Source organism: Eulemur rufifrons, chromosome 17 (assembly GCF_041146395.1).
Source record: "Eulemur rufifrons isolate Redbay chromosome 17, OSU_ERuf_1, whole genome shotgun sequence".
NCBI lineage: Eukaryota > Metazoa > Chordata > Mammalia > Primates > Lemuridae > Eulemur > Eulemur rufifrons.
In genome coordinates, this window is record NC_090999.1 from 39,077,088 (window position 1) to 39,096,732 (window position 19,645).

General features: G+C 37.4%; 1 protein-coding gene across 2 annotated transcripts in view; it reads right to left on the reverse strand.

Annotated features, from left to right (window-relative positions):
- The window catches only part of DEPDC1B (DEP domain containing 1B), a 77,958-nt gene that overhangs the window by 35,036 nt on the left and 23,277 nt on the right, over positions 1-19,645 (reverse strand). For both annotated transcript variants that reach the window (XM_069492429.1, XM_069492428.1), the window contains exons 3-5: positions 6,029-6,164; positions 1,256-1,383; positions 494-624 (exon numbers count right to left, since the gene is read on the reverse strand). In XM_069492429.1, the coding sequence (XP_069348530.1) occupies positions 494-624; positions 1,256-1,383; positions 6,029-6,164 (395 nt within the window). The remainder of the gene's footprint in view (positions 1-493; positions 625-1,255; positions 1,384-6,028; positions 6,165-19,645) is intronic.

The following is a 19,645-nucleotide window of genomic DNA, read 5'->3' on the forward strand; positions in this document are numbered from 1 at the left end:
ACTGCCTGGAGAAAAAGGTATAAAAAATTAAAGTACCTTCAAAATTTAAAGAGCTACCTTATTAAAAAGAAAAAAAAATGACATAAATGTTATCCTAGAAAATCTGACACAAAGATACCCTAACAAAAAGGCTAGTGAGAACCCCCAGGGCCCACCTGAAAACTGACTCAAGCTCTCAGTTAGGTCTTAAACATGCTCACTTTTCAGAGGTTTTCCTGGGGGTAATATGGAACCACTTAATGCCCAGGGTGGCTAACACAACTAGCCTCTGGATAGATTTTGCTGAGACTGATGAATACTACTGAATAGTCATCTTTCTATGACATTTCCTTAATCCAAACAATTAGTTACAAGGTATCTGGAAGTGGGAGAAGGATATGTGTAATGAAGGGGCAAACTTATTTAGGGTTTAGGAAGGTCAAATAGGAGCTGATGGACCTGTGCGGCCAATGTAGTGGGTCAACCAGGAACAAAATAGTATTTATGCACTTACTTGATTTGTCATCAAGGATAACGACTCCCTGTTTGCTAACACTATATACATTATGGATGATGAACTTGGAGTTGACAAGTTTGATGTCTAAAACTTCTTCTAAGGAATCTAAGCCAAGGATTTTCTGTAAGCTAAAAAGATAAATAATTATTATTTTTTTAAATCATTATTTACCAAAAAACTAGTACTGCAAAGGTTCAACCTTTAAAATGTATTATTTTCTTGCATTTCACCCAATCTTTGTGGGACAAAAAGGGTAAAAGTGCAGTATGATAAAACAAACTTAAAAGATATCCTTTTGTCTTTAGCAAATATTTAATAGCAAGCATTTAATAATATAACACCCTGAATGCTTTAATAACTAAAAATATAAAAAAAAAAGTTTATCCTATGGTAAGAAACTGTTATTACTACATCTTCATGAGAAAAAGCAAATTTGCTATAATACTGTTACCTTTATTTATACCTATAGTACACATCAAATATCTAGGAGACCAAATTTTCCATTATGTATTTTATTAAACTTAAGATTTCAGCATTACTAGAAAGTTTAAGCTTTTAAACTCCTATTTTTAATATAAATGGCAATAGAAAATCCCTAGAGTTCAGTTAAATTATGTTTGCTAAGCACAGCTGCAAATAATGCAAAGTTGAGATTTTTATACATAATTTCAGAATATTAAATATACAGAGAGTGGTGAAGAAGCAAAACAGAAAAAAAAAAAATCACTCAAATTTCCCACTAATATAAAATGCACATACTATGATAATGTCATAGACTTCCATATCTCTTCTACGTGGGCCTCTGTCAGCTGTCTGCGGTGGACGAGACGGCAAGCCGGCACCTCTCCAATAGCAATACTGTGACGCTTGTACCACATCTCAGAATTCTAATAGGTGGATGGGGAGTATCCAAGAGGGAGGGAAGGAGTAGAAAGAGAGAGAAAAAATATTTCAATATAAAGTGGTATGATTTTATGAGAAATGTTTTTGATTTGGTCATTTGTAATTTGATTTAAAATAATAATTAAAAATAAAAACTTTCTTTACATGGACCTCAGAGAAGAATGACTCTTAAGATTATGTCATATTATAAACGAATATTCATGAATTACAAAAGAGCTATGGCAATAACCACCATATTAACTAGCTACCTTTTCCTGTAGGAGTTCCAACTAATCAGTGAAGTAGCAGAGAAATAAAATTTTATTAATTCAAAATTCCGTCAAGGAATACTTATCCAAATTCACACACTGTCCAAAATTGAGTAATTGTTTAAAATAAAATTAAAATGTACCACTTTCAAGAATTCTCTATTTTTTATAAGCAAATATCAAGTACGTACAATTGGGAAGCAGCCCCTAGATCTTAGGTGTCTACAAAAGGTGGGAAAAATAAGAGCTCCACAAGGACAGCTGAAGATGGCAAGTAGAAGAGAAGGAATGGACCCCTGTCTCTGGAGGGGAAAAACTAAAGAATAGAGAAGTTGACTAATTTGCCCCAAATAACAGAACTTTACCTCCTCAATATTCTCAGTACCATGTTTCTCACGTTTAGGCTACAAGATATAGGTCCTAAAACTTCCTTTTGGTAATCACAGAGAAGAATTTTGACCTTTAAAAGGCAAAACATATAAGTCATTTACAAAAACTTTCTATAATAGCTTTTTGCAAAAGTAACATTGTAGAAAAATTTTATTAATTTGAAAAAAGGAGCAAGAAAGTTGTTTTTTGGATTTGGTTTTTGGTTTTGTTTTTATTTTTGAAGAATTACTGAATTAGAAAAGAAATTCAAAGGCCACATGATGTGTGAACTTCTAAGTATCCAAACCAGATTTGTTTTTGAATGCAGGCATGCATTTGCCTAGCAAATTCACTTTAAAAATTTATCCTAAAACAATACTCATGAATATATTCAGATGTTTATTTATAAAGGTACTGATTACTACATTATGTATATATTAAAAAACTAGAAACATACATACATACTTAAGAGTAAAGGACTGGACAAATATATTACTTTCATATTAGATGATGCAGATAATAAAATGTTGAATATTTAATAGCATGACAAAATGGGCATAACATACTGTTCTAAGTGAAGAATATAAGCTACAAAACAGCTCAGCATGATCTCATTTTTGTGTTAAAAATATAGAGAGAAAAAAGGATACACAATAAAATGTTCACAGTATTTCTCTCTGGATGATATTATGGATAATTTATTTTCTTATTTCTCTATAAATAATTCTATGAAATAAATAAATAATAGCAACAGTGCTTAACAGTTACTGGGCACCTGTGTACCAGGCACTATTATAAGCATTTTATAGGTATGAACTCACTGGATCCTCACAACAACTCTACCTCAGAGGGTACTATTATCCTAAAAAACCGAGACACAAACACAGAGAAACAAGTTCAAATAGCTAGTAACTGGAGAAGCCAAGATTCAAACCCAAAGTCCATACTGTACCCTTCATATTATACTGACCCCTGAGCAAACACAACAAACAATTTTATTTGCTCTATTTTATTTTATATAATGGCTAGACAAGAGAGAAGACAGGACAAAAATAAGAAACAACAAGCAAACTCAAGGCAGAGACAGAAAAAACATAATGTAGAAAAAATGAATGATAAGTTCAAATTCCTCAAGAAAGATGAATGGTTTGTTTATTGACTATTAACATCATCATTCTAAAAACTGCATCAAAGCCCCACCAGCGAAACATATCCTGTTCTGCCATTCTTCCTGTGAATAATCCTCAACAAGTAGCAGCCCAAGCTTTAGTGGAATAATATATAAAAAGCAGGGCGCTCAAACCTCTATCACTTCGTTTAAGGGGAAAGAAAGGATGAGAAAAGGTAAGACAAAAGTTACCAGAAGAAATATGGATATAGAGAAGAAACCTAACGATAAGGTTTGGTGGGGAGGGAGAGGAGGAATTGAAGAGTCTTGAGACTGTGGTATACCACTTTAAGGCTCTAGAAAATCCCTGTACAATGGATTGAAATGTGCTATTGAACACTCAATCTTCCTAGTGGTGACACCATGAACATTTTAACTTCACGGAACCAAGTAGAACAGAAAAGGGAAGTCATTATATTGACATAAAATGTATCAGTTTAATATGGGATTTTATCTCTTTTGTACAAACAATACTGGATGACTTTGCAATGTAAAAATGCCTACTGAATAACCACTGTACATATAGGGTCAGATGAGGTGTTAAATACAAATGTTCAAAAAAATGTACCTGATTTCATGGAGCTTATATTTAAACTCTCTCTAGGACAGGAACTATCAACAAGGCATTAACTAAGTACTCATCATTACAAATAAATTAAATAATCCCCAAGTACCTTTTGTGATCACTCTTTCAGAATATTTCCGCTTTGTTTTCTAATACGGTAGTTCCCCTTTATCTGAGGTTTTGCTTTCTGAGGTTTCAGTTACCCGCAGTCAAACACAGTTTCAAAATATTAAATGGAAAATTACAGAAATACACAATTCATAAATTTTAAATTGCATGCCATTCTGAGTAGCATGATGAAATCTAATACCATCCAGCTCCATCCTGCCTGGGCCACGAATCCTCCCTTTGTCCAGCAGATCCACACTGCACACGCTCCCTGACCATGAGTTACTTAGTTAGCACGCTTGGTTATCAGATCAAATGTGACTGTCAGTGTCACAGTGCTTTTGTTGAAGGAACCCTTATTCTACTTAATAATGGCCTCAAAGCCCAAGAGTAGTGATGCTAGCAATTTGAATATGCCAAAGAGAAGCAATCAAGCGCTTCCTTTAAGCGAAAAGGTAAAAGTTCTTCACTTCTAGTAAGGAAAGAAAAAAATCCTATGGAAAGGTTGGTAAGATCTATGATAAAAACGAATCTTCACCTCATCATTTGGGGAAAGAAAAAGAAATTTGTGGTCATTTTGCTGTCGCACCTCCAACTGCAAAAGTTATGGCCACAGTGCATGATAAGTGCCTAGTTAAGATGGAAAAGGCATAAAATTTGTGAGTGGAAGACATGAATGGAAATGTGTCCTGACTGACGGCAATTGGATTTGGTACTATCTGTGGTTTCAGACATCCACTGGGGATCGTGGAACATATCCCCCTCATCCATGGGTGGACTACTGTAATCTATTTTGCATTGCCTGCTTCACTAGACTTTGAGCCCCCTTACAGCAAACACCATGGCACATATTAGCATGTCTGTAGAGCCTAGCACAACACATGGCACAGGAGACACTCAATATAAGTCTTCATTGAGTGAATGAAGTTATGAATTCCAAATCTGACCTCTCCTCGAAGTTCCAGGGCCATTGTCTCCTTCTGTCTGTTATACATTTCCTTTGAATATAACTCATCTTTATCATCAAATATATCTTAATCCAAATTCATCACCATTCCTGACAAATCTACAAGCCCTTCTAGAGTCCTAATTTCTGTCACTGGTGTCCTTGAATTACCTCTGATAAAGCCTAAACTTCTGAACTATTCTCTCCAAGCTGACATATAATACAACCTCTTTAGGAAAAACACTTTTTTCTTTTAATTACACTGCCTAAAAAGGGTTATATCCTATCTTTGCAAACAAAAATACATTTTGGACATCTAGTCTAAAAAGACTTGATTAACTTTAAATGTTGGTTTTGATACAATTCTTTAAAATTGCCTTATAAAAGTTTTTCTCTATTTTATTGTTAGCATTATCTTAATCTTGGTGATCTTGTACTGGGGATATTTTAAGGAAAAAGTATGCCAAAAAGTAAGTTGTCAATTCTACAATGAGCCGAGGTTTTCCAAAACTAGAAGAATCCACTTTTTTTCATATATTGTGTTGGGGTCAATCCACTATATACCATGACCTAACCTTCTTATTCTATAAGGAAGTTTTTTAACAGAAAGCTGCTCAGTCAGAACATATGAAAATAGCTACCACATACAGTCAGCCCTCCATGTCCATGGGTTCCTCATCTGTGTATTCAACCAACTGTGGATCAAAAATATTCAGAAAAAAAAATGGATGGTTGTGTCTGTACCAAACATGTATAGACATTTTTTTCTCATTATTCCCTAAACAATATAGTATAACAACTATTTACATAGCATTTACATTGAATTAGATGTTGTAAGTACTCTAAAGTATATGGGAGGATGTGTGTAGGTTATGTGCACATACTACACCATTTTACAACAGGGACTTGAGCATACACGGAGTTTGGTATCCACAAGGCAGGGTTGTGGGGTGGTGGGGTGAGGGTCCTGGAACTAATCCCTCATGGATACCAAGGGATGACTCTATTCAGTCAAAATGTCAATAGGCAAGAGTGAAAAAATGCAAGAGCCAATCTTTCTTTGTTACTGGTCTCTTGGCTGTTGGCAGGTATGACATTATTTTAAAGTACTTTCAGATCAATGTTCATAAGATAACAACAGAAAACAGTGGACCAAGACTGGGGGTTCACAGATGATTTCCCTCTGCCACCAGTGCCTCGTTCATCCTTCAGTCACGGCACTTACCATCACCACTGGCCTCACTGGGATGTTCTCCTGTGAAGTGCCTGGTGGGGGATCATTCCATTCTGGAAATTTAATAACATCCTTTTGGTATGGGGGCTTCTTTGGATATGGTTTCAGGGGTGAGGAAGGAGGAAATCTAAAAACCAAGAAGAAATTTTCTATTATTGCAGTCAGTGAAAGACACGGCTATTTCAACAATAGTCCCCACTTCCTTTGTCCTTGAGAATTTGTAAAATAATTCCAAACTTCAGATAATAAATGGGCTCATACTTAATAAAATTTATTACACATGTCTAATTGTACCCAACGGTAGCATGATTTTCTTTTTAATACTCATTCATTATGCCCATCAAATAACATTTATGGAGAAAAATAAGAATCGAATATGTGAAACATTTTTAAAATAATAAATAAAACTTGTTCTGTTATTTGATTTTCATGATTAAAGATGTTCTTAATGGGCTACTAGGCTAAGCCATGTTTACTGGTTCATAACTCCAGCTAGAATTTATAGATGGTAAGTTGCATATAGAAATTATTGATAAATCCTCAGTAATACTTGCTAAGAAAGAGTACATTAACACAAAAATCATTTGGCCTAATATTCACTTTTATAACTATTTCTAATAAACATTAATCCTCCTTCCCTTGAATATTCAATACATCACACTGAGACTGAAGCTTCAATCATCTTGGAAGGAGCTAGAAAGCTGCCTGGTGTTCTCATTCTGCCTTTCTACACTCTTTCCCGTTCTCAGCTTTACTGTGGATCCACAGGCATCACTCCCTGGACTAACACACAGAAGTCTATGGAAATTCTAGTGCTCTTTAAACTGGTCTACACCATACCTGATAAAGAAAGGAAAGGTAATTAAATATATATTTTTATCAGAGAATCTTTTTCTGTAAGCTTCTTAGAAAATGGTATATCACATTGCATTGCATTGCAAAAGCAATGTAAGAACTTTAGTTCTTAACGTTGACATAGAAGTCAGCAGGATATTGACTTTTATTTTGACTTTTTATTTACGTAAGCCAAAATAAGGGCTTAAAATTTCATCCCTGATATCCATAGGAAAAATTCCAATTAACTAAAGATCTTACTCTTAAGGCAAATGCAGAAACACAGAATTTTTTAAATGTCTATAGTTTTCAAGGAAAGTTTGTATCCAGGTAAATCAGAAGAATCACAAATATAAGACTATTGAAGGAAACCAGAATATGTCACCTCAAAGTATGTCTCTTTGACATAAATAATTTTTTTTGACCTACAGGCCATTATGAAGCAGATGCAGAAGAGCTCTCTACCTTCCCTCTGTTTACCTAAAAGCAGCACAGAACAATAAAGACAAAAGGTCTTTCTATCCTCCCTTGCTTTGCCACAGAAAGACAGCAGGTAAATTCTCCTTTACCACCTTTATCAGTTTAGAGACAGCACCAGAGGAATCTGAGCAGACTTCATTCATTAGTTTCCCTAAAAATTTACCTTCCCATATTTTCCTACCTTTGGAAGCCTAAACTGCTTTTATTTATCCTGGCTCTTCTCTAAAACTTACTGGTCTTTGTTGAAGATCTCATATAAGCTGGGATTCTAAGCCATTGTCCTGAGTTGCTTTTGTCCCACATAATGTACATTGCACTCACTGACAAACTTGCTTGTTTTTCTCTTGCTGATTTGTTGCAAGAGTATGTCCCAAGTATAAACTTATGCGAGTTGAGGAAAATTATAATTTCTCCTATTCAGTACTATGGAAAAACATTTCAAAACAGTGAAATGACTAATGGAGAAAAATTGAGTTTCATCTTCTCTGAAAAGAATATCTAATAACTGCAACTTTATTTTAAAAGTCAGTTTTGAGTCAGTAAGAAAAAAATGAGGTCTGGAAATCACTACATCAAGTTAAAGATAAATAAACTGAACGATAGTTTAAATTTTGGTAATCAAGTTACCAAGGCAGGTGTTCCCAAAAGATTCCAGAATACAAACTAAACGAATCTCTAAAGTCAGTCAAAGGTAACCTTCTTTGTAAGTGAAAGCTGGCTTACCGAAGTCCAATCCAATTTCAACAATTATAACAAAAGTCCTATTTCCAGCCAAAGTACTGCATTTATGCACACGTGAATGCAACACACACTCACATATACATATAAAATTGCATATAATTCCAGGAGTTCACAGATCACCCACCTCTCAGTTCATTAAAAATTAGATACAACCCCAACCCCCATCCCACCACTAATAGCCACTGCTTACTCCCCCCAATTCATTCCCTCTAACAACAGCATGAAAATTTTTGGACCCAAGTTCTAGCTCTCTCATAAACTGTCTGTGTATCCTTTAGAAACTAAAGGTCTCTCTAAATCACAATCAAATTTATTCATTTGTCAAATGAAAGAATGAAATTGGATGATCCATAAATTTCTTCCTAAGTTCAAAAATGTGTTTCCTGTATTCCCACACTCAGAAACAAGTAATATCTTCCAAAGACCAAAGCAGACCTTTTTACTTGCAAAACTGTGACTGAACAGATGTCAGGGAGTCACTGTTTTTCCTCCACACTGAGATGAGATCTTTGCCATGAGTAACATCTGCAGGTGTGCTCTCTATTTTCACAGCAGTCTGACGACCTTGCCTGACATAAAATGCTGAAGAGCTCCCTCCGGTGTACTACTTTTACTTTGTGCATTGAAAGTTATCAATTTAATCCTAACATTTTAATCATGAAATCTTTCGTGTTAAAGATCATCAAGTTCAAATGTCACATTTTCCACTTAGGGAAATTAAGGCCCAAAAGAGGAAAAGCAACTTATCAAAAGTCTCACAACTAACTGGACAAGAGGGCAAACCATCTTGAGCAAAAGATTTGTAAGCCCTTTAAAAAGAAAATTACAAAATTTTACTGAAAGACATTAAAGAACTAAATTGATAGATATATCATGCTGTTGAATAAGAATCTATATCATAAAATGTCAATTTTCCCCATGAAATATAGTTACAATGAAATTTTAATAAAAATAAAAGAACTGTTCATGAAACATGATAAACTGATTATAAAATTTATATGGAAATACAAAAGGCCAAAAATAATCAAGACATTCTTAAAGAAGAAAAATAAATGATGTGACTTGCCCTACCGGATATCAAGGATAATGAAGGTAACATGGTAGAACAATACTGATGGCATAGACCACGGTTTCTCTACATCAGCATTATTGACATTTTGGGCCGGATAGCTGTTTGTTGTAGGGGGCTGTCCTGTGCACTGGAGGATGTTGAGCAACAACCCTGGCCTCTAGCCACAGGATGCTAGTAACACCCCTACACATTCATTTGTTGTGACAACCAAAAGTTTCCCTACACATTGCCAAATGTCTCCTCTGAAATAGCCCCCAGTTAAGAATCATGGGCCTAGACAAAAAGAATCTAAAACACACACTCATATTTATAAACATGATTTATGAGAGAGCAGACATTAACAGATCAATAGGAAAGCGTGAACTGTTTGATAAAGAGTACTGGGCCAACCGGTTATCTATTTGGGAAAAAATGAAATTGCGTCCCTTGACAGGATGTCACATTTTCAAAGGTGTTTACATTTCCAAAGGTTTTTACCTCCACCCACATGCTCTTATGCAATGTGACCTTGCCACTACCCTATCAAGAGGCAGAGTGCATTTCTCTACCTTCTTGAGTCTGGGTGAGCCCCCTCTAATTGCTTGGATAAAAAGATTATGTCAGAAGCACTAGCCCTTAACTGGCTGGCACTCTTCCTGCCTCTTGGAACTCTTGCTTTCGTACCATTCAGTATTATGCAGCTCCCTCTTGAAAACCAGCCATCATATAATAAGTGTAGCTACCCTGGGACCACCATGGTATGAGATGCCTAAGCAATAGGAAGAGGCCCTAGAAGATGACATACCACATGTAAGAAACCGATGTCAAGAAGTACCAAAGTTGCATACCTGTGAATGAAGAAGTCATCTGCTTCAGCCTCAGCAGCCCCAGCTGATGCCCACCTAAGCCCTTCCTGAATTCCTGACCCACATAATTATGTAAAATTGCAACGGCTGTTTTATGCCACTAAATTTAGCATCGTTTTATTACACAACAACAGATCACTAGAGCAGAAACTTACGGCATTTGCATCAGGACCAGGCAGTGAAGGGCCTCAGGAGAACTTAGCAGAGGTGTGAGCCACAGTGCCCAACCAATAATAGGTTTTTTAAAAGGAAAAAACAAATTGCCTTTTCCTGACTCTACCCTCAAACTCAACACAGAACACTTCTGTGACCAGGAAACAGTGTCAGATCCCACAGGTTAAGGGCTCAATCCCACAAGACTGCCCACTACTTCAGGGGCCAATTTTTAAGTCTTACATTGTGATCTCTACTTCGAACTGGCAATAAATTGGAGTTCCCACGACCTCTCCCTTGGGTTCGATAATTTGCTAGGCCAGCTGGCAGAATTCACAGAAACACTCTACTTACGTTAACTGGATTATTATGAAGGATATTACTAAGGATACAGATGAACAGCCAGATGAAGAGATGGATAGGGCGAGGTGGGGAAGTGCAGGGGACAGCTTCCATGCTCTCTCTGGGTACATCATCCTCGCAGCACCTCTACCTGTTTAGCAACCTAGAAGCTCAAAACTTGCTGCTCAGGAGTTTTTGTAGAACTTGACCTCCAGCCCCATTCCCCTTCCCAGAGGTCAATAGGTGGGGCTAACACTTTCAATTCTCTAATCTTATAGTCACTTGGTCTTTCTGGTGATTGGCCCCATCCTGAGGTTTTCAAGGGGCTCCACCCTAAGTAACCTCATGAGCATAAACTCAGGAGTTATCAAGAGACTGATTATGAATAACAAAATGTATTCCTATCACTTAGAAAATTCTGGGGGTTTTAGGTGTACCATGACAGGAACTGACAACAAAGACCAAATATATTTCATATTACACCACAGGTTTCTAAGACTCTTAAGGGTGTTATTCCATAGCAGACTTATGAGCAGAAGAGCCTGTCTCAAACAGATTTGTGTGACTTTGACTAATGGAGTAAAACACAATAAGATTCATAGGAAAGCTCAACATTCTTAAAACAACAGTACTAGCAGAATCACCATCCACTTGGGCAGTTCACATGAAAATTGAAAATCATATCCACTTGGATATCCCAAATTGAAAAGAACAGCCAAGACTCTCAAGCTTCTATAAGCAGGATATATCTAAGAAAGCTATTCCACTGCAAACATGGGCCATTTCTTTATGGAAAAGGAAGAATGACTCAAAATGTAGAGCCAAAAATCCAGGAGGTAGAGCCAAGAACCACACAGAATCACCACCAGAAAGCAGAACTGTGCCCTAATCAAGGAATGGAAGATAAACATCCAATTGCATTTCAGAAGTGCTATGGGCCAGTGATTGCTATACTTTATGTCATAATAGGATGAAACTTAGAAGTCTTGATGGAAGGAATGAATGTAGTTTACAAATAAAAGGAATGTTATTGTGGTCAGCAGCAAACTATGACAAATTTTGTATTTTCCAAGGATGGCCACAACACTATTTCCCATCCTATATGCACTTCCAAGTTGTGACTTTGATACTCTCCAATCAATATGAGGAGATTATTTCTCTACCTCCTTGAATAGGAGTAGGCCTTATGATTGCTTGGACAAACAAAACACAACATAAGGGATACTATGCCAATTTCAGGTATAGACCTTAGCTGTTCAGCACTTTTCTCTTCTGACCTATTAGGGATACTTGTTCTTGGGATGCTTATTCTTGGGATATAACTTCTTAGGAGCCAGCCACCATGTAAGTATGGTGACTACCCTAAGACCATTATGCTTCAAGAGGCATATCCTTGTCAATTTAAAATCATGAATGGATAGCTTTAATATCTTATAAAGGGTTGTAGTGTGCAGGATGGGAAGTATAGCCCAGCAGAAACTAAAAGCAGTCACTTTCAAGTGTTAAAATAGAGATCATAAGACTGACAAAATGAACTCTGTGGTAATAAGACACCAAATTATAAACAAGACCTAAGGCCATGCCAGGTAAGGTGTAAGTCACATACTCCTACACTTAAAGAATAAACTATGTTCTAACTGCCACAGGGTTGTTTTTCTTTTTCTCTGGCAGCTAAACAAGCACTGGCCTCAAGATAAGCCAAAGTGATATCATTGAAGCTCATCAATCACCAGAGGCTGACTAACTAAACCCCCAGCCCTGTTCCATAAGCTATAACTACAGCTTTGACTGAACAAGAGACTGATTTCAGTAACTTTCTCCTGATAAGAGACCACCAACCACGGACTGGTTCTAGCTGGTTTACAGAGGCTGCATACTGAGTGCCTTCATGTCCCTGCTTCAGCTTTTGATGTATAGGGCCTAATTGTAATACATTTAAATATTCAGTTTCCACCCAAAATTGAACATGGAATGTATGTAACATGCATGTTTGTTTAATATGCATGTTTGTGTCCTCCTTTTGGGAATATTCATAGCTCCTCCCATAACCTGTTGAATATGTACACTTAGCCATTCAGCATAAATTCCTGTCTCGCTCCTCCTCCTTTGAAGTGCCTGCTTCCAGTCTCTGATGGAGGCTCTGCTTCCTAACCTGTCAGGAAAGCCTGGTCAGCTTGCAGGCCACAACCCTTTATAACAAATAAAGCTCTTCCCCAAATTTACAAACCTCAGGATTCTCTGTTGGAAGGAGGTAGGGTGAGACAGGAATTTATGCTGAATGTGTTGGCTAAGTATACATATTTAACAGGTTATAGGAAGAGCTATGAATATTCACTTGGAGGATGCAAGCATGAGCAGTAAGGAAATATGCATGTTACATATGCCCTATGTTCACTTTGGGGTGCAGACTGAACATTGAAATGCATTAAAATTAGGCTCTATATGTCAAAGGTAAATGAGGACACAGAGGGATCCTGTGCATAGCCTCCGTAAACAGGCCAGATTCACTGCACGGTCAGTGGTCTCTTACCAGGAAGAAATGTCTGGTCAGTTGTTGTATCAAACCACAAGGGAGAGGAGTCCAGCTGCAGCGACAGGCAGTTGGTTGAAATCAGCGGTGGAGCAAGTCTTTCCAAAGGGCTGGTTTCTGTTTAACCCTTAGGAAAGAGAGTATAATAGCAGTTAGCAAAGGAGGAGGGATAAATGAGGCATATCCAATCTCCCATCCCATCATGGCCAGGAACTCAGTTGTTAAGGTTTCTCTGGGGTTCCCTTGGCCAAGAGGTGGTCTGTTCAGTTGGCTGAGGGGCTTAGGATTTTATTTTTATTTCTCAATCCACGTGGAGATGCCTTAGTGGATAAAACCTCAGGTAGAAAAAGAGAGAGGCCAAGAAGCTTAAAGACAGCACATTTGTGAGTAGAGAAAGAAACCATCTTCGAAGTGAACTTTCTAGCCCAACTGATGCCTTGTGGGAAGGGGCAAACTGCCAGCTAAGCTCTTTCTACATCTTGTCACAAAAACATGAGCAAAATAATATGGTTACTTTAAGCTGCTAAAGTTTGAGTATATTGTTTCTCAGCAGTAGAAAACCAGAACAATCCCTAATTTGCACCATAAATAAAAATCATGGGCAAAACAATTAAATTTAGAATACAATATAAGAAAATATCTCTCTGACACTGGGTAATGAATAGACTCCTTTCAAGCAAGATATTAAAACCATATAGCATAAACAAAAAGAGTGATACATTCAATTAAAGTTAAGAACTTTTCTGTTTATCAAGAGACCACAAATAAAGTGAAAAAATGGAAGCTCTTTGCAATCTATATAATTGATAAAGGATTAATATCCAGAATATATTTTTAAACTATTAAGAATCTATATGTGCTGGTTTCCCTGAGTGCACATTTGGGAATAACACCAATTGGGTATCGGACAGAGGTGGGGGCTGGGTGGAAGGGATGGGTGTATACCTACCTGATGAGTGCGATGCACACTGCCTGGGGAATGGACATGCTTGAAGTTCTGACTGGGGGGGATGGGGTAGGGGAAGGGGATGAGTGCACACCTACATGATGAGTGTGATGTGCACTGTCTAGGGAATGGATACAATTGAAGCTCAGACTCGGGGGGATGGGGAGGCATGGGCAATGTATATAGCCTGATCTTTTGTACCCCCATAATGAGCTGAAAAACAAAAAAAATAAAATAAAATAAAGAATCTATAAGGAAAAAATTCTATAGAAAAAGACAAAAAGCGTGAACCAAGCATTTCCAGATATAGAATCAAGAATGACGAATAAACATATAAAAAGATATTCAATCTCATCAGTAATCAAGAAAATTCACAATAACATCACAGACAGCATCATTTCACACATATCAGATTGGCAAAAATTTAAGTCAGTCAATGTCAAATATTTTATACTACTAAATAAAAACTAGCCTATCCACTACGGAAAACAGTTTGACATTACCTAGTAAAGCTAAACACACACATAGCCTCTAAACGAATTTCACTCCTGGGTAACTCTGAGTATCCTAAAGAAACTCTTGCATTTGTACAAAAGGAGACATGCCTATAAATATTTACGGCAACATTATTCATAATAGCAAAAAACTGGAGAGCAACTCAACTCTGCACTGACAGGAGAATAAACAGATTGTGGTATATTGATATAATAGAACACAATATAGTTGCAAGAATTCAATGAACTATAATTACACACATCAACACAGATGAATATCAAAAACCATGAGAAATGAACAAGTCAAAGAAAACACACACTCTGATATCTCTTATTTAAAGTCCAAAATAGAGAGAAATATCTCAGAAACAAAAACAATATATTGTTTAAGGATACAAGCTTAACTGATAAAATAATATACAAGCAATGGAATAATTAACATAGAAGTCAAGATACTAATGGCTTCTCAGGAGATGATTCAAACTGTAGGTAAATAGGTGTTTGCTTTGTTATTCGTATGTAAATTGTTCAGATACAGTTTATAGCACTCTTGTATGAAAGATATTTCTCAAAAAAAAATTCAGACTATTTAAAAAGGGCAGAACTCCCTCTAGTGAACTACATTTGGTTTTGCTTTAAAAACTATAAATTTAATCCTAACATGATCATGGATTTCAGAATTATAAAGTCCTTTAGAAATCATCTAGAACAAATTTCACATTTGTACAGTAGAAAAATTAAGACCAGAAAAGTAATTGGCCACAGCTAATCTTCCAAGAAAACAATGCTGGTCTCCTAATGCCACGACCATTGCCAAGTATTGGTTGGAGAAAAGCAATTTAAAAATAATCCATACCAGAACTACTATTCTTTGGTGAATTTACTTGAAACAAATTAGAATTTATTACCTCATCAATGAAAAAAAATATTCTAGGGCATCTAAACCACAAGGAAAACACAGTTTATGCATCTTAATAAACTTGACTGATAAGTAACAGATATCACAATGATTTCAAGTCCTTTTAAGACTTTTAAGCATATATCAGCATGAATTTGCAGCATCAATAGCTTTGACCACCTGACTCTGCCTTAGTAATATAAAGACTTTTTACCAAAACAAACAACAAAAACAACAACAAAACAGCCAGATATTGATTATTATATGAGTTGGTCACTCTGAGACTGATATATCCCAAAACCCTGTGGGTTAGGCAAACCCATAGCAATTTGCTGAGTTTCACGGTGCTCTGTAAACCCACCCAACATACTTTTCCAGCCCAGTAGTGGTATATAGTATCATATCACCTAAATGCTGAAAAACTGCTAATAATCACATTTCATAATACTGCTTGAAGGTGTATCAGGAACATAAAGTGTTTAAGGAGTATGGGAGATGATGCTGGAAAAATAGTTGGCAAACTAAGGAAAGCTTTGAACACCAAGCTCGGAAATCTTTCCTATTTTATATGAATAAAGATTCCCTTCTCAGTAAAGGATGAAATGAGTATTTTTAAGAAGGAGAGATGTGAGCTAATCTGAAAGACACTCCTATTTTAGATTAACAATAACTACTTAGAAAATAAATTCTATTTGCAACAGAAGGAAAATATATAAAATACCTATGACTTAAAAACAGAAACGCACAAGATTTACAGAGAAAACCACCACCATTTATAACAGCACCCAAAAGCTCAAACTACTTATATCTAAATCTAAGGAAACAAAGTCTGTATACTTAAAGCTACAAAATACTGCTGAGAAATTAAATACCCTAAGTAAACAGAGAGATATACCATGTTCATTATTAGGAACATTCAATTTTGTTAAGGTGTTAAATCTCCGTAAACTAATCTACTATTCCACATAAATACATTCAAAATCCCAGCAGGAATTTGTATAGGAATAAACAAGTTGATTCTAAAATTTGTATGGAAAAGCAAAAGAACTATAATAACTAAAACGATTTTGAAAAAGAACAAAGTTGGAGGACTCACATTACCTGATTTCAAGATTCATTGTAAACATACAGTAATCAAGAACAGTGTTACATTGGAGACAAGCTAGACATACAGAACAATGGACTTGTACATGAATTAAGGCAGAGTACTGAACATGATGCTGTAGCCCCCTGAGAAGAACACATGTACTGGGAACCAAAAGGTGGAAGCAGGAATGGCCCTCCCAGTGACTCACTGGAGGACCTGTGCATCCCATCCCCACAACTCTGGGCTCTGAAGTTAGCAGTCTTGTGCCCAAAAGGAGACAGAAAAAGGGCATTTTGGACTACTTATGGCCAGGGAGCACAAGTCATAAGAGAAGAGGAATCACTGTCATGGCAAAGGTAATGGACCCTGTCCAGCAAGAAGGAGGCCTGTGCTTACACAATGGGGGCAGGGAGGAATACCCATAGCACCCAGAGATCCACAGGGCACCTCTTGGTACTTCCCTGTCCCATTGTAACCGTGAATGGGCTTGTGCAGAAGCATTAGCCTCAGAAGTGCATGAGTATCAACCGTCCAGATCCTCAGGAATGAGTTTTTGCATCATACTACCTGGTAAGGCACCCAAGCCCTGCCACAGTGACAACTGAGGGTGAGAGCATTCACAAAGAGGTGTGGAGGAGGGAGAGGATGAGCACCAGTTGCAGCCATGAGACCAGTTGCAGGGACACAGGCTGTAGTATTCCTCATAATTTCCATCTTCTAGATTTCCCCTCATGAAGAAAGCCCCAACATGTGTGGGGAAATAGATCTGTGCAGCACAAGAAATGGACACATCAAGGAGCACAGCAGAGTAAGGAGCCAAACCAATCCTTCCAGAAGACACAGGACCCCTCTAGCAGCAACCTGTGCTTGGGGACTCCCCATCAGCCTAGCCAAGCCTTTTTCAGAACTGCATCCTGTGGTCTTAACTCGCCCTACCCAATTCTTCTTTCCCTCTCGGCTTTCATTAAGGTCAGACCTGAATCACAGTCTGAAGGCTCACTCCATCACCTCCTGTTCCCTTGACCATTTATCCTTTCTGGGTGACACACTCCCACTCCTGGCATTAAATCTCTTGCACATACAGTCACATCTTAACATCTCCTTGTCTTCTCAGAGGACCTGAATGAACGGAATCTTCTATTAACTTGTGCTCATCTATGTATGATGACTTCAGATCAATGCAAACAATATAAGCACCTGCTACATATCAGACACCACTAGGTAACAGAGGTACAAGAATTAATAATAGTCTTTGCCCTCAAAAAACTGAGAGCCTAACAACTGTGGCCTGCAGGTCAAATCCGGCCACTTGGTTTAAAAAATAAAATTTTACTGGAACACAGCCATACCCATTCATTTACATACTCTCTGTGGCTGCTTTCACCCAACAACCATGGAATTGGGCGATTCCAACAGATTGGTATGACCCACAAATATTCACTGTCTGGCCCTTTACTGAACAAGTTTGCTGTCCCCAGTCCGATAGAAACAGAGATATAAGAATATTTAGCCAGATGTGGTGGCACACACCTGTAATCACAGCCACTCAAGAGACTGAGGCAGGAAGATCGCTTGAGCCCAAGAGTTTGAGGTTGCAGTGAGCTATAATGTCACTGCACTTTAGCCCAGGGGACAGAGTGAGACCCTGTCTCTAAAAAAATAAAAAATATTTATTTGCTTGTTGTATAGGCTCCACCAGGACAAGAAGCTTATCTGTCTTGTTTTCACTATATCTCCAAGAACTGGCACATTCAATTTGAACACTACGTTGCAGGAGACTGAATAAATACCTGTTTAATCTTGGTGACCAGTATATCCTAAAGACAAAAATGTTAGCTTCTTGTTTTGTAGATGATATCACAAAGGTTCAGAAAGTATAAGCAATTTGCTTAAGATCACATGAGTACTAGTAACTGAGAGCTGGGATTGGACCCCAGGCCTGCGTCACTCTAAACCCTGTGTCTGTTATAGTCCTTCCAATATTGAGCTCATGTCATAGGTAACTGCAGCGCACCTGATGTGGGAAGGACTGAGTCACCTGAACTGGGGAATAGAAGTGGGGTGATTATTGCTTAACTCCTTCAAAGTAAGGAAGGGAAGCCCTCACTGGCTAACCTTTGAACTTCTTTCTTAATGAATACTAGGCATTGTGCTGGATGATGGGGACACACAGATAAAAGGCAAATTCTTTCACAGCCTCATCTCCCACAACTCCCTGTATAAATGACACCCAACTTTTTTATTAGATTCCCTCCACCTTGATGACCTTGATCAACCTCTCTCCCTTCCTTGCCTGGCAAACACCTGATGACACATCAAGACTCAAGTCAAGTGTCATACCCTGGAGTAAACTATTCTCTGACTAGTTCAAGCAGAGTTAATCCCTCCACCCTCATACAGCACTGAATTCACATCCTATTACAGCATTTGGAACAAAAAATTCTAGCTTATCTGTTTGTCTTCCCAACTAAACTATAGATAGGGCCATGCATCTAAAGTGTTTAGCACCATGCCCAGCATACAATATGCACTCCACAATACCAGAGAAGGAATAGGAAGAGGAAAGGGAGGACAGGGAGAAGCAGCAGCGCATGTAAGGATCTAATTAACAGAGACCAGAAACACAAAACAGTGCTAAGAAGAAGGCAGAACGTAAGTGTTAATTAAGCAATTGGTAAAATGCTGACTGGACATGAACTGTGTAAAAATGCTTAAGTAGACTATGCTTCCTGATGCTCACATGAAACATGTGTCCTAGTCTGTGAGCTTATCAAGTCCACAAACTCAGAGAGAAAATGCCCCACCTTTGCAACAACTTCTATAATTCTAGTGTTAAAATTTGCTTCTCAAGGCACGTTCCCACCCTTCTTAGAAAGTTATAGTTTAGAATTCCATAAGAAAAACTGATTAATGCCTCTATGATCTTTATTATGTTGTCTCTAGATCAATAATATCTGAGAACTACTCTTGTTCAATCCACCTTCTCTGGCCAAAAGAGCTTTCTCTCCTATTTAAAATGGGAGCATTCAGTGAATTTTGCTCTTTTAGTATTTCTGGAGTCCTTTGCTCCATTCCCTATTTAAGAAAGCTTGTGGATAGTAACTAGGCATCATGAATTCAAAGGGAAAACACTAGGTAGAAAGTAAAGAAAAAAGAGAATTTCAAAGACAAGTTGGTGAAGACCAA